Source organism: Mytilus trossulus, chromosome 12 (genome assembly GCF_036588685.1).
Source record: "Mytilus trossulus isolate FHL-02 chromosome 12, PNRI_Mtr1.1.1.hap1, whole genome shotgun sequence".
NCBI classification, from domain to species: Eukaryota; Metazoa; Mollusca; class Bivalvia; order Mytilida; family Mytilidae; genus Mytilus; species Mytilus trossulus.
This window is the reverse complement of record NC_086384.1, coordinates 16702896-16717570: the sequence shown is the minus strand read 5'-3', so window position 1 is coordinate 16717570 and position 14675 is coordinate 16702896. Positions and strand designations below refer to the sequence as shown.

General features: G+C 31.6%; 1 protein-coding gene across 1 annotated transcript in view; it reads right to left on the bottom strand.

Annotated features, from left to right (window-relative positions):
- Window positions 1–14675, bottom strand: part of LOC134692260 (leucine-rich repeat and transmembrane domain-containing protein 2-like) — a 40400-nt gene that overhangs the window by 12807 nt on the left and 12918 nt on the right. The window contains exon 2 of the mRNA XM_063552711.1: window positions 4992–5162. Coding sequence (XP_063408781.1) covers window positions 4992–5155 — 164 coding nt within the window. The 5' untranslated portion in view covers window positions 5156–5162. The remainder of the gene's footprint in view (window positions 1–4991; window positions 5163–14675) is intronic.

Here is a 14675-nt window from a genome sequence, read left to right as displayed (position 1 = left end):
ACACGGATGCCACTATATTTACTTAGTTTCGAGTTGATTGGACTTCAACTTCATCAAAAACTACCTCTACCAAAAGCCTTAACCTGAAGCGGGACAGACAGACGAAGGAACGAAAAACGCACAGGCTAGAAAACATAACGCCCATAAATGGGGCATTAAAATTTATAGTTGAAAGTGAAAGTAGTGATTTGGTAAAATTGTAAGTAGGGTAGAGATTAGAGGGAGGCAGGACCTTTTTCGGGACGTCGGGATCGGGTGTTTTTAAGCTCGGGTTTGGGGATTAATCCTTCCGGGATCCGGGAATATATTTTTGGATTTCGGGATATGAATTTCTTTAAATTCTGCATCTCGGGATTTCATGTTTTTAAGCCCGGGATTTCGGGATCAGGACCCCTCCGAACACCCCTCAAATTAGCCTTAGTAGGTTTTAGTAATTTATAATACAAGATTCATAATCTAACATTGGCATGTTAAAAGGCTCTTAAAAGATAAAGCACTGATGAGTTGTCCTAGAAGCATATTTTATTAGACTATGATGGTCTATATATATGCAGTTACATTTATTTTATGTTTGAAGCGGTGCAAATTTCTTATTTAATTTGACTTTTACCAAAAGATGCATTGTAGCAAAGGAGAAGAATAATTGTGGTCTAAGGCCAGAAACACGAAAATAATTCAATTTAACAGAAAGGAAACAGGTAGAGGGCTTTTGATACCTTTTATGAAATTCTCCATACAAAATATCTTTTACAAAAAATCATCCTACAACAGTTCACAAACTGTATATGCCCGCGATTTCGCGGGTGTGTTCTAGTAAATTATAATTTAAGCAACATGTTTCAATTGTGTTTTTATTTTTTTCAAATAAAAATTTGGTTAAAATATGTCAGTGTATACCCTCTAAAACTTTGCACAAATGCGCCTATTTTTTAAACCTCTTATTAAAAAAAGATTTGTTTTAAGTCGTATAAAACATTTCAGACTAAACCACAATCAGTAATGTATTAAAATATATCGATATTTGTTGATATATGTTTTATATAAACTTGGAATACAGTCGATTATCCACAGAATCCAACATGTATGATAAAAAAATCTTAGCCTCTTATAATCATTCCTGCTGCAGTTTACAAACATGTCATAAAATGATGCCGGGTAATCTCTCAATGAACAAAAGTGATATCTATAAGGTTATCTATTATCGAATTGCCTTAATCTTACGTCCTTGTTTTTCATTTCTTTAAAATGGTAAAATTTACACTTTATAAATGAAATATTTGTCGTTAAATTGCAGTGATGCAGAGATGTTTGAACGCTGCTTAATAAATATCATGGATTCTGACTAATGTGTGTCTTAAATAGTTATTATACGTGAATAGCTTAACTGATCAAGGGAACTTAAAATGAAAACAAATGCATGGTCATCTCTTGAACCTATAAAAACTCGTGATGTTCCTAAACACATATAACGCTTTATAAATATTGAATTTAAAAACAATAATAGCTATCTTAGTGGGCTTATTCTATAACAGCTAGGTCGAAACAAATGTTGGATGACTTTAAGTAGGACCTACGGACAACATAGATTGATTCCTTTATGCAATCATGTCAATATCTTTTGGCAACAGGGTAAAGGTAAATAGATTTGTGTACAATCAGTATAAAGTCACCAAAAACTCAGTTATCTTAGTTGCCCAAAAGGAACCCATATTCTTAACACATATTATGTACTTTGCACAATGGTTTCCTTTATGTTTTTAGTAAAATATTTTTGGTAAAAGTATTAATAATAGATTAAACAGTTTTCATTCCTCGTTCAGTAGTAACTTACGACAGCTTTCCTTAACTTATGAGTACCGTTTTAAAAAAGTTACGATTGCAAAATTCCATTTTAATTTTATATTCTTCGGGACTCTATCACAAACACAAGATAATGTCGATTTTAATCGTTCTCATTTTAATTCTGTGGGAATAGTTTTTGTGTAAGTATCATACCCTTGACCGTCCGGTTATATATCGTTCAAAGTACATGTAGGAGAACTATTTTCTCGTATCTTAAACATCTGTCTGAATCATTGAGATATTTTTGTTTACCTTAACAGATCGTTCTTAATTGTCATTCACCCTAAAACTAACCACTTTCAAACACTAACCTTAATACTTACACTGGTCCTGAAACCTTACCATAAACTAAAACAAATCCAACCATTTACATGCAAACAATAAAAACAGGGTCCTATTCAGTAGGTCGTTTCGATTGTATTGATATATACTTTTAATACAATTCTATAGCCACTGTTTAGGTATGCCGTTCCTCAACTGGTTAAAGTGTTCAAAACATTATTTTAAGAAAATGTAATGTTGCAAAATGAAGTTTAGTCTTTGTCTTTTAAAAAGATAGCAAAGATATTTCAATCTGTTACATAATCTAAACAAATTCAACTTTCATCGAAAATCTAATCAAAAATCGATCTATCAAATAATTTTAAAAAGACTGCACATAAAGAATACTTGTGTTTGTTTACCATATGGAAACACCATTAACGTGAAATGAATACAAGAACATATATTTGAAGCATAACAATTCTACAAAAGAGACGAAGAACAATATTGATTAACAAAATGTATGTAAAACATGTGATATGGACTGGATTCTTTTGTGTAGTCTATCCATGTTTCAGTGGTCAGTACGTACCATATTTGTATACTCTTTCAGATAACTGACAGCATAATATTGGTCACTTGCGGTCTATTATTAAAGAAGTAATTCTAACATTATTTCTTTAAAAAATGAGGAAAAAAAGAAATGCAAAGCTCATAAGGCGAAACAAAACTGACCAAGACATATAGAGAACGAACGATTGAGCTATACGACCGACCCCCCCCCCCCCAAACCTCCAACCCTAAAAGGATTGGAAAACGGTGTTGCTGGGGGCATATCGACTTGCCCTGTTCAACATCTGACATCCTTCGGGTTACTCTGGAGAATCACAGATATTTCAAATTGATTTATTGGGCATCTAACGATAACGCAATAATAAATGTCTCTTGTTCAACATTAAGACATTATCAAACTCAAGAATTATCGGTACATGTTAATAATGTAAACTTTATCTATCCCTTATTACATCTACAAATACAAAACCATTGGTGCATGATATAATAGTCACTGACCATAAGACATGAACTAATATAAAACCATCGGAACATTTGAATGTTTAACCCTACGACATTACCAAATACACAATCATCTGTACGTGTTAATTGTTTAACCCTAATACTTCACAAAAAACAAAAACCATCGATACATGTTATTTCTCTTACCCTATGACAACACCAAATAAAAAAACGTCGATACACTAATTTTCTAGTCCTTGGACTAAACCAATTGTACAAGTTGAAAAGAAAATTAAAAAAATTTAAGGAAAAATGGTAGTCCGCACTTTTACCGATTGGGACAAGACAGACATTGAAAAATAAATAACCAATAAGTATAGTATCTGTGTAAAAATTGTTGAATCTTTGAATGTTTGCAAGCCGTGGTTAGAACATTTCCTCCGATACGTAAATAAACAGGAGTTGCTAGTAAATAATTGAAATTATAAATTATATATATTTGGACGTATTACATTTAGAACGTTTTTGATTTGATTTTTTTTTCAAGTTTATACCAAACTTTTATCAATATCAGTTACAAATTATTTTTATATTAATATATTAGTCAGCATTGGGTTAGGTGACGGTATGAATGACTTTTTAAAAATGTCTACTGAGACACATGATGAGATAGCATAACAGATTTTTGTTGAAGACAAAGAGGGGGGGAAACAGTCTTAACAGATCCAGATGTGTCCAAATATAATAGTATGTTCTTATTCGAATCTTGTTTAAAAACTTTGATAATTTAAGCAAAACTATGAGCTGTCAGTAACACGGAAATCTTTCAAAAATAATACACTATGACAAAAGACAGCTCATGGTGAGGTCTCGACTCAAGAAAGGCGCAATGCATGTGTTTCAGGTGTAACACATTTGCATGATATCTTAACCTTCTCCTTTAAAATTCGAAAAGAAGACTTACAAGACGTATATAAAAGAACTTCAAGAGGGACTGAAGCCTTTCAAATCTTACTATACGGTGACAGTTTTGAATTGTGAGTAGTCGGTTTATTATCTATTGATTGTCGTTCGGACTGTTTTGATTTAAAGTTGTTTCATAGTGAAATCCTATAACATCTCTTTATTTTGATTTGGTATAAAAAAATAGTATTGCTTTTAATTACGCGTGATCATTACACAAATGCCACGTACAAAGTGTCAAATTGTAATTTTCCTTTTTTATTGTTACTTTTTGTACTCAGGTTAAACACTTATAACCCCTATTGTTAAGATTAATTTACACTCTTTGCTTGACTCATATGTACAGACAAGGTATATTTTATAAATGAATAGTATATATTAATGGTTCAGGTTTCTAATGAAAAGCTTTGTTGTTTAAAAAGATTTATTATTCAATAAAAATATACTGTTGTTAGTTATTTTGTACGCAGAGGTTAAAACACGCATAAAAAATCAGTTCTCCAGTGTTTGCATATTTATTGTAACGATAAAACCTTAAATATTGACATTTAAAAGTCTCAAAATTGACTTATAAGTAAGTGCATATCGTGGTTTTACAAATCACTCCGGCAAGGTTATACTGAGGCAAGTATTCGGATAAGTATCAGTTCATTTGATTCAAACAAATATTTACCTTTAAATGTCTACAACGTATGTTGTACTTGCATAGTGAGAAATAACAACTCCCTCTGCAAAGTTATACTGAGACAGGTATTCTGATAGGTAACAATATACTTGATTTACACAATTATTTTATTTAACTAGCTTCGTAAATTTTTTCTAAACTTTGAAATACTGATTTTTTTATGACCATCAACAAACGTACAGTTCGTATGTTTTGTTTTAGTTGAATAGACACTTTAAATACTCACAATGTTTTTGTTGAAGTTGGAATGTCTAATGGGACTGTTGTTAGAGATCTTTCTTTGCAACTAACATCTGTGTTCGTGCAGATACACGAAGAAGGACACCCAATCACGGTGGCTTCAAAGACAGCGCATGTAATCATAAAAATTACAAAATACATTTTCTCCATTATAAGCCTGAAAAAAAAATCCATTAGAATGTAAAAGTAGGTCGGATGTATAATATATAACTAGTTGATCGAGTCAAAAATACTTAAACTCAATCACTGCATTCAACATCTTGTAAAAGATCAAGAAAAACGCGTCGGACACATGCAATTTATGACGTGTTGTTTCCATTTGTGTGGACAATAAAAACCAAAATAAGTATTTTGCTTAATAATAAAATATCGTCAATGAGAGTTAAGTTCGACCATATGTTCATTTCATTTTTATTTTGTCCAATCAATCTTTATAAAAAATAGCAAACTAATCAACACAAGGTATTTTCAAATTTTTATCGACACAAAGAAAAGATTTCGCATCTAAAACAAGACGTTTATCTTTTGTTACTGACTTGATAAGCAGTAAGTATAAACATAATTTTTGTTTGTTGCACAATTAGGAATAGATTTTTTTTTTGTAATTGTGCTAAAAAGGGAATCAGCATAAATATCAGTTTGTTAATTTAGTTGCGACAGACATAACGCTTTTGTTAAGGACCCAATACTATTGAGAGATTCCTTTCCAACGTACAAAATGGAAACACTATACTTGGCTTCTTATAAAGCTAGTGCTAGTGGTATAAAAGAAAACTTCCCTCGAACTAATTACAAGTGAGTTTGTACGCTATAAAATAATTTGACCGAACAGTGTGTAATAAGCACATAGAGAATATGACTAAATGAGTATTTCGATACACGTCAATGAAACAACAACCAAATGACAACTTTGGTAAAAACACAGAAATGTGTGATTCCTATCATCCTTTTCAATGAAATATGTAGAATGCAATAGGAATATTTTATCTTTACTGTTTGTGTTTATACAGTAAGGATGTCAAACTCCAACATAACTAGAGTCTTTATATCAATGTTGCGAATAGAATTAACAGAAATAATTATAGATCTCCTTTAAACATCGAAATTTCAAAATGACATCAAATACACCACTATCTTTTTTAGTCTAGCCTAATTCATTCTTATTGTTTCCCTTTAAAGAGATTTTATAACTGTTGTCAGGAGCAGAAATGCCTCCCAGGGTTATTCCACCACCGTTTCCTACAAAAGGATATGTCTGTATCTAGTCAAAACTATGGCAGTAGTTTTCCGTTTAGGTTGGTGTTTTTTAGCTTAACATAAGGGAATTTCCGTTTTGAACTTCCTTCGATTTTGGCATTTTTGTTATTTTACTTTTCAGAACTAATGTTAATAAGTTCTACTACGGGGTCTTAGATCTATCTTGTTTCTACTTTATTTTTTTCATAAATGATTTATCATTTGTAACACTGTAATAGTTTTAGTAGGTATATATGTATTGACAATATTTCCAAAGGTTCTTTTAAACATTAGTAAAATTATTTGAGCTAAAATCTACATCATCCAAGTCAGTTTTTACCAATTGGCTTTTTATACCCTCATAATCTTTACGCTTGGAATAATACATTTGCCTTTAAAACGAGTTTTGTTAAAAAGTTTTTAAAGAAAATTCAGCTAAAACAGGAGAATGAGAACTGCATATCTAAGTTAGAACAATAACCGATTTAATCACGTTTTTCAGATTTGTCACACATAAATCAATGCAAGTTCCAGTTTGGGTTTTAAAGTTGGTACACTCCCTAACACCATTTTGTAAATGTAAATGGTTAAGTAACTTTTTCAATGAGTTTCTTGTGCTGGACAATATATCGCAATTAAAATCACCACAAAGGAAAAGTGGCAAATTACAATCAGAGCTTTCTCTACTGATTCACTTTATTAGTTTCATATATCAGAATTTGAGTTTTGAAGGTCAGTATAATACATCAACAAAAACTAATTGGGAATGTGTCCATGGACACAGATGATGCCCCCGCTTGCATATAACGTATTCTAACATGACGTCCTTCAAACGCTTTGAGTACACACCCGTGGTAAAATAGGAATATATTGCATTGGCTGTTCCGATCGTACTCCCACGTCATATGTTTTTTTATGAATGAAGTACCCGACGTCATAGAATGATGACGTTATAATTTAAGCATTTTACGGGAAAATACACGCTTTTGATACCGAAAAACATCACAACAAGGAAACGTTAACAAACGATGCTAGAATGTGGTATAAACCCATTTTTTATATGCATAGAACAAATATATAAGTTATCATTAAAATTCATCCAAATGTATATAAATAAGTTTTGTGAATAGTTTGAGCATGTCACTTATTCTGTTTGCTCTGTTCTTTTACGCCAATCTAAAAGTGCGTTAATTTATGGGAACGGCAAAAAATGGCCTCCACCTAGAGCGCTTCGATTCAAAAAAATTGCCGTATTTGTCCTATTAGAATCGAAATAATTCATGGGGGCTTGAATATATCTAGATTTTACCACGGGTTGTCCCTTTATGCCGATATTTTACCCCTCGCTATCGCTCAGGGTAAAATATTTGTCATAAAGGGCCAACCCGTGGTAAAATAACGATATATTCAAGCCCCCATGAATTATTTCTTAAATAAAGAGACATATATCAAGAACGATAATAGTGAGACTCCCCATATTCGTACTTGTACTTAGTTTTGTGGTTATAAATATTGTGTATAAGTTTTATAACATTTGGTTGAGGCAATATATTAAATTAGAGAACGGAAACGAAAAAAAATAGCAATTATTCCATTTGTAAAGGACATAACTCTAAATCTGTAAAAAATACACCACCTTTATTAAAACCCGACTTTTTTTTTTGTGGTAATACGCATTGTGTATAAAATTTATAACATTTGGTTGAGGGAAACTTGAGTAGGAATACGGCCATTTGTTAAGGGGCGGAACTCTAGAACACAAGTATCCATACGTTTCGGCCATTACGGGCATCTCCATTTGAAGAAATCACAACATCACAATAACATCGCTTGGATACATTACTTTACAGTAACTGATATGACGTTCATTTGCCGCACTTTTTCTTTTTTCTTTTTTTATATATATAAATAAGTAAAAAAAGGATAACACTAAGCCTGCATTTTAAGACAGAAATCGAATTAAACGAGGTGAAATAGACTTTTGAATTTTGAAAAAGCATTTGACACCGTACCGCACGAGCTTTTAAAAAGTAAACTTCACAAATATGGCGTGCCCAAAAACATCTTGAATTGGATTGACGCCTTTCTATCTACAAGATCTCAGTGTGTGATAGTGAACGGGGTTTAATCCAAAACATCGTCAGTCCTGTCAGGAGTACCTCAAGGAACGATTCTTGGTCCAATCTATTTCTAGTCCATATCAACGACATAGCAGAAAACGTAACATCAGAAATTAGGCTGTTTGCAGACGACTGTGTATGCTACAGAGAAATTAAAACTGAAGATGACTGTGCAGAACTACAGAAAGATATAGATACCTTTGGTAACAGGGCGACTAATTGGGGTATGAGATATCAACCAGTTAAATTTATTAATGCAACATGATGACATTGAGTCGCAAGAAGAAAATTAAATACACTCTAAAAAAAATACGGAACTCCAATTTTTAACATCCATAAAATATCTAGGAGTAAACATCACAAACGATCTATACTGGGGAAAGCACATAGAGGAAATATGCAATAAATCTTATAGGACATTAGGTTAACTAAAAAGAAATCTATCCGCATGTCCACTTGAAGTTAAACTACAGGCATATAAAAGACTGATACGACCTGTCTTAGAATATGCAAGCACTGCCTGGGACCCACATTAAATATATCTCAAAGACCAACTGGAAAATGTACAGAAAAGAGCGGCTAAGTTTATAACATCAAACTACAACTATGAACCCGGAAGTATGACAGCAATTTTAGAACAACTGCAATCAACATCACTAAAAGACCGCCGTACACAAAACAGACTGATCCTTTTCTGCAAAAGTATACACGGTCAAGCAAACTTACCATCCGACCAACTGACAAACCATCCCGGACAACCAAGAACATGCACAGCCAACATTTCCTCAGATTTCAAACGAAAACAGACACATTAAAATACAGTTTCATTCCAAATACCATTAAAAACAGGAACCTACTACCGGATATCTTCATCAAAATTCAGACAGCAGAAGAACCAGTTAAGGCCTTTAGTGAAATTGTAAGGGGGGCATCTTAAGTAAATAACTTGACGCACGCGCGGTGTTTTAATATCCTTGGATGTATCACCGTGTTTTAAATTTTGGTATTTATATACGTCGCATGACCAATGTTGGTAATGTCCGGTAATGGAGTAACCATTTAACAGTTTTTTGTGTTTGAATATCAGGTGTTAAAACGTATTACCTACGGATGTAAAAACTAAAATGTGTATATTTACTTTCTCTCAGCCAACCGGAAATATGCAATTTTTTAAACTTAAACCAAACACGCAGAAGGATAATAGTTACGTTTAAAGGTGCCAGGTAACTTCTATAAATAGTGCTATTCTGTGCAGTAATATAAAGGTTGTAAATATATAACGATGGTTATAAAAATAAACTAAACCACATTTATTTACACCGGAGAGCTCACATAAATAACAGTAACTACATGAGCAACTGGTTTTTACCGTGAACAGAAACTTTAGTTAAACTTTTAGGCCTTTATAGAATATATATTTATTATAGTAAATGTTTGGTTCATACATTTGTGATTTTGACATATGTTTATTTAAATAAAACTTTACTTGTACAACGAAACATTCCGAATGACCATTATTAAAACCGAAACTTAAAAAAGTGCAGAATGAATGGTTACTTTTGATTTGCTGAAATGTAAAAAATGAGAATGACGGGCAAAAAAGAAAAATGGAATAAAGTACCCCCAACCAGACCCTTATAAATTTTTTATAGGATTTTGTTACTTTGGAAAAAAAATACTAAATACATTGTTTTAATGAACTTAAAGAAAAATTTAATGTTTTGTTTATAAATTCCTTTTTCAGGTACTTTTTGGTGTACCAAAAGAAGCTGGTTGCCAAATGTGTAGCAAGACAGTTTTAAATTGCAACAAAATGCACGGGAAGATTACTCCAATGTATAAAGTCATTTCATAGACAAAGACTAAGGCATAGTAGTAATTGCACAGCAAGATCTCAGTAATCACTTAAAATTTCAACAATTACATCGCTTTGATACATGTTCATTTCGTTACAATAACTTATATGACGTTCATTTGCCTCTTTTTTTCATTTTTCATATTTTTTTTCAATATCGTTCGTACATAGTGTTCAGTCCGTCAGGATGTAAGTTTTTAATATTTTAATCCAAATGGCATCTTTAGTTTTTCGGTATATTTCTGAGCCAAATACTCTTTTCGCTGCAGTTCCCCTTAGAATTTGTATCTAATGGTTATGTTGAATCAAGTGGGTTGCTACTGGATTGTCTGTTTTAAAAGTTCAACAACATCCTTTGATACAGTGTATCGCCTGTTTGTCCTAAATATACTTGTTATTCCTTCCTCATTTGGACAGATTACTGCATACGTTTGACATGTTTTTTCTTCCCTGAATGATTAATACATACAAAAATAGGATTATACAAAACCTGAGTTTTAAGACAAAAATCGAATTTTACGAAGTGAAATTGACTAAACTTACATCTAGTTTATATATAAATATGGACAGCAAACTTGACCTTAGTTTCGTTTTACGAGTGCAGAAGGGAGACACACATTTAGGTTTGATTTTGGTAAACATGGTAAATGTATATTTCGCAAGACATTTGTAGGTAATATTCGGTATAAGTGCAACCATTCAACAGTTGTTTGTGTGTGAATACCATGTGTAAAAACATATAACCTTTGGTTGTAAAAACTATAATCTGTACTTTTAGGTGGCACGGTAGTATTTCCTGGCCCATAAGGGATAATGATAGCCTTTTTAGAATTTTCAACACTTTCTAACACTGCAAAAAATTCTACATTCACAGTTAACTGAAGTACTTTCATTTTACTATTCAGAAATGAATTTGAATATGTATCATGACTGTTTACTTTTTTTGCTATTTTTAAAAACCTAAGGCCACTAGTACTTTTAGGTCTTTTATGGTGCAGTGAATACAAAATTTAAAAAAATTCTCAAAAAATCATTTTCATCTGTATGTAAAATTATTTCATATTTTTCTACACCTGATTCATCCCTCAGTTCAGGAAAGTAAGTTCAGTTGATACTGTATTTTTTGTCCAATCGCACTGTTTAGATACATTAACCTAAGTAGGGTACACAAAAGAGCAACCTAAATTCTGGAATGCAAATACTACCGTGCCACCTCAACCAAGACATAACAAACTTGAAACCAGTCATGACACCTATGATGCATAGACTTCTTACTTTGGAACATATTACAATAAAGAATACTACTGTGCACTCATTTCTTACCCAAAAAAATGAAACATTACATCCCTACCCCATCTGGCAGATTTTCACTTTTTTTTCATCTTACCATTTTTACTTAAGGAGTGTCCAAAACCCAAATATATGATGTTTCAAACACTACAAAAGTCAAAAAGTCTGAAAAGACCAGTTTTTGTCTGAATTTGCATGAATTTGTACTTGACATTCTTAATATGTCTGCATAATTTAAAAAAATTCTTGACATAGTATTAGTTTGTCTAAAAAGGTTCTTGGTTTTTCTTGACAAGTGTCTTGACAGTATTAACATTGTCTTAAAATTTCTCAACACTTCCTGTATCATCTGATAAGAGTCTGGATTAGTCTCGACCAATTCTTGACTGTCTAAAATTTGTCTCGATCTGTCTTGACATATTCTTGACATTCTTAATAATGTCTGAATATGTCTTGACATATTCCTGCCATTCTAAATAATGTCTGAATATGTCTTGACACATTCTTGACAGTATCAATTATGTCTTGACACTATCTCAACAGTAAAAATTTTGCCTGAAATGTGTACAGACTTATTCTGCACGGTTTATGACATCTTTTAGGTCTGTGTGGTTAAAAAAGAGGAGGGGGGGGGGGCGTTCGTGTTGGTCAAAGAATTTGTTCTCATCTTGATTCAAACTCATTTTCTTTTTTAGAACAACCCAAAAACATTTTTTATTTAAATTTGGGTGTTGAATTTTATTATTTTTTATCAACATAAATTTGTGATAACTCCTTCCTAAAAAGAGAAAAAATGTTTAGATCTATATTATGTATGTATGTTAAATGTTTGAGACCAATGAAATCATTGATTAAAAATTATAAAATTCAACACTCAAATTTGAATAGAAAAAAGAAATCATTGATGGGACCCATTATGAATACTTTTTTAAATTATTATTCCTGTATAGTAGATAATAATTTTCCTTTAATCTTTGGAATCATTATGGCAGGTCAACTGATAAGTTGTATGGCTGCTTATAGGTAAATCAGTAATTTCTATTTGACAGTTGGGTGTATTCTGGGGTGTGTAATACCTTAATTTTATGGGGAACATCCTTTCCATGTGTACTACTTAATATACATTCCAACAGATGACATTACACACATTTTTCTTCTGTTAAATGAATGATTTTAATATCATCATAATTTGCTATTTATATAAACCACATTTTTGTACAATAATTATTTACCATATTAACATTTGATATTATGAATGTAGAATGAAATATGTCTACCGTATGATTGGTTTTAATCATTTAATTAATAAGATTTAGGAATCAACATTTGTAATTTTAAAAACAACCCACATTTAATTGTTTTATTTCAACACACCCTCATTTAAATTATTTTATACCTTAGATTTCATAGCCATATTTGCATTTGTGAAATTATTTAGATACCCAAATTTTCAATTATTTTACATGCCCAACTTTCATATTTGTTGTAAGATATGTAACTTAAAACAACAGTATATTATGTAAAAAGAAATAAAGACTAAAGTTATATTATGAATATTGATCATGATTTGTAAAACTCAGAACTGTCAAGTAAATTTAAGACACAATTCAAAATGTTCAGAATATGTCAAGCCATACTGAGAAAGAATAAGAATGTCGAGAATATGTCGAGAAATTTCAAGACAGTATTCAAATGTCAAGAATTTGTCAAGAAATTTTAAGACATATTCAGAATGTCAAGAATATGTCGAGTTAATTTCATACAAATTTGATATAAATGTGAATTTGTCAAGAAAAATTAAGACACGAGTCATACTTTTGGAGAATGTCAAGTAAAAGTTCATGCAAATCAAGACAAAAACTGGTCTTTTCAGACTTTTTGACTTTTGTAGTGAAATCAACACAGAAGTCAAACATGGTGATTCAGGAGGAATTATTGGATTGCCAACTCTATTAATGGTTAATCTGACTGAAAGAAAGTCCATTCCACATTTTACAGCATGCCTTATACTACTTTAAACATTTCCAGATTATGAGGGCAATACAACAAGAGTCTTTAGATTACAATTAACTATTATTCCAAAATCATTTTCACAATACATGTACTAGAATACATCTCTAAGTTGACTGTTTGTCTATTTCTCATGTATGCATTAAGTTAAATTATGTCCCCTTACATAATCAATTTGCCTTTATTGAGCTTTTCACTGTCAGAAAATCTTAACAATTAATGGTATTTGCATGGAAAATGAATAAACCATTTAATCTTGCTGATATAACATCATGAAAACATTCTTTGTCAAAAATAATGCCTAGTCAATGTAAAGAAACCCCTATCTCTATCTCTATTTCAGACCATTATGAGAGGTAAAAGAATAAGTAAGGACCCTTTAACCACTTACTGGTTTCCCAAAAGCTGCTACTGGTGTCATGTTAAATCAGAACTACAAATTAAACCTGAAGAAAACTAGTATAGCTGTACTTGTGTTGAAAAAAATAAGAAATTATGCAATTTATTTATTTCGGTGAAAATAATAGGATGTACATGCAACCGAAGAATGTCGCATCTCAAATTTCAGTGGTTGCACATGTGTCAGACACTGCGAAAAGTTAAAGCGAGCATTTATAATTGAAAATGTTTTGCAAGTTATATAAAAATAATGAGGTTCTATACTTTCTAGGTAAATTTTTACATTATCACCCACAGATCAGGCAAAATTTGCTGAATCAGCATTTTTTACTCTCAGGGGTGGAATTTAAGGCTTGTTTTTATCATAGTTGCCCTTAATCAACTTTTTATTGATAAACTTACAAATTGCATGGGTAAAAAAAAATCCTTTATTGATTTAGTGTAAAAATATATATCCCCCTTAACCAAGACATAACAAACGGTAACCAGTCATGAAACCTATGATGCATAGACTTCTTACTTTGGAACATATTACAATAAAGAATACCTGTGCACTCATTTCTTACCAAAAAAAATGAAACATTACATCCCTACCCCATCTGGCAGATTTTCAGTTTTTTTTCAACTTACCATTTTTACTTAAGGAGTGTCCAAAACCCAAATATATGATGTTTCAAATCAACACAGAAGTCAAACATGGTGATTCAGGAGGAATTATTGGATTGCCAACTCTATTTATGGTTTATCTGACTGAAAGAAA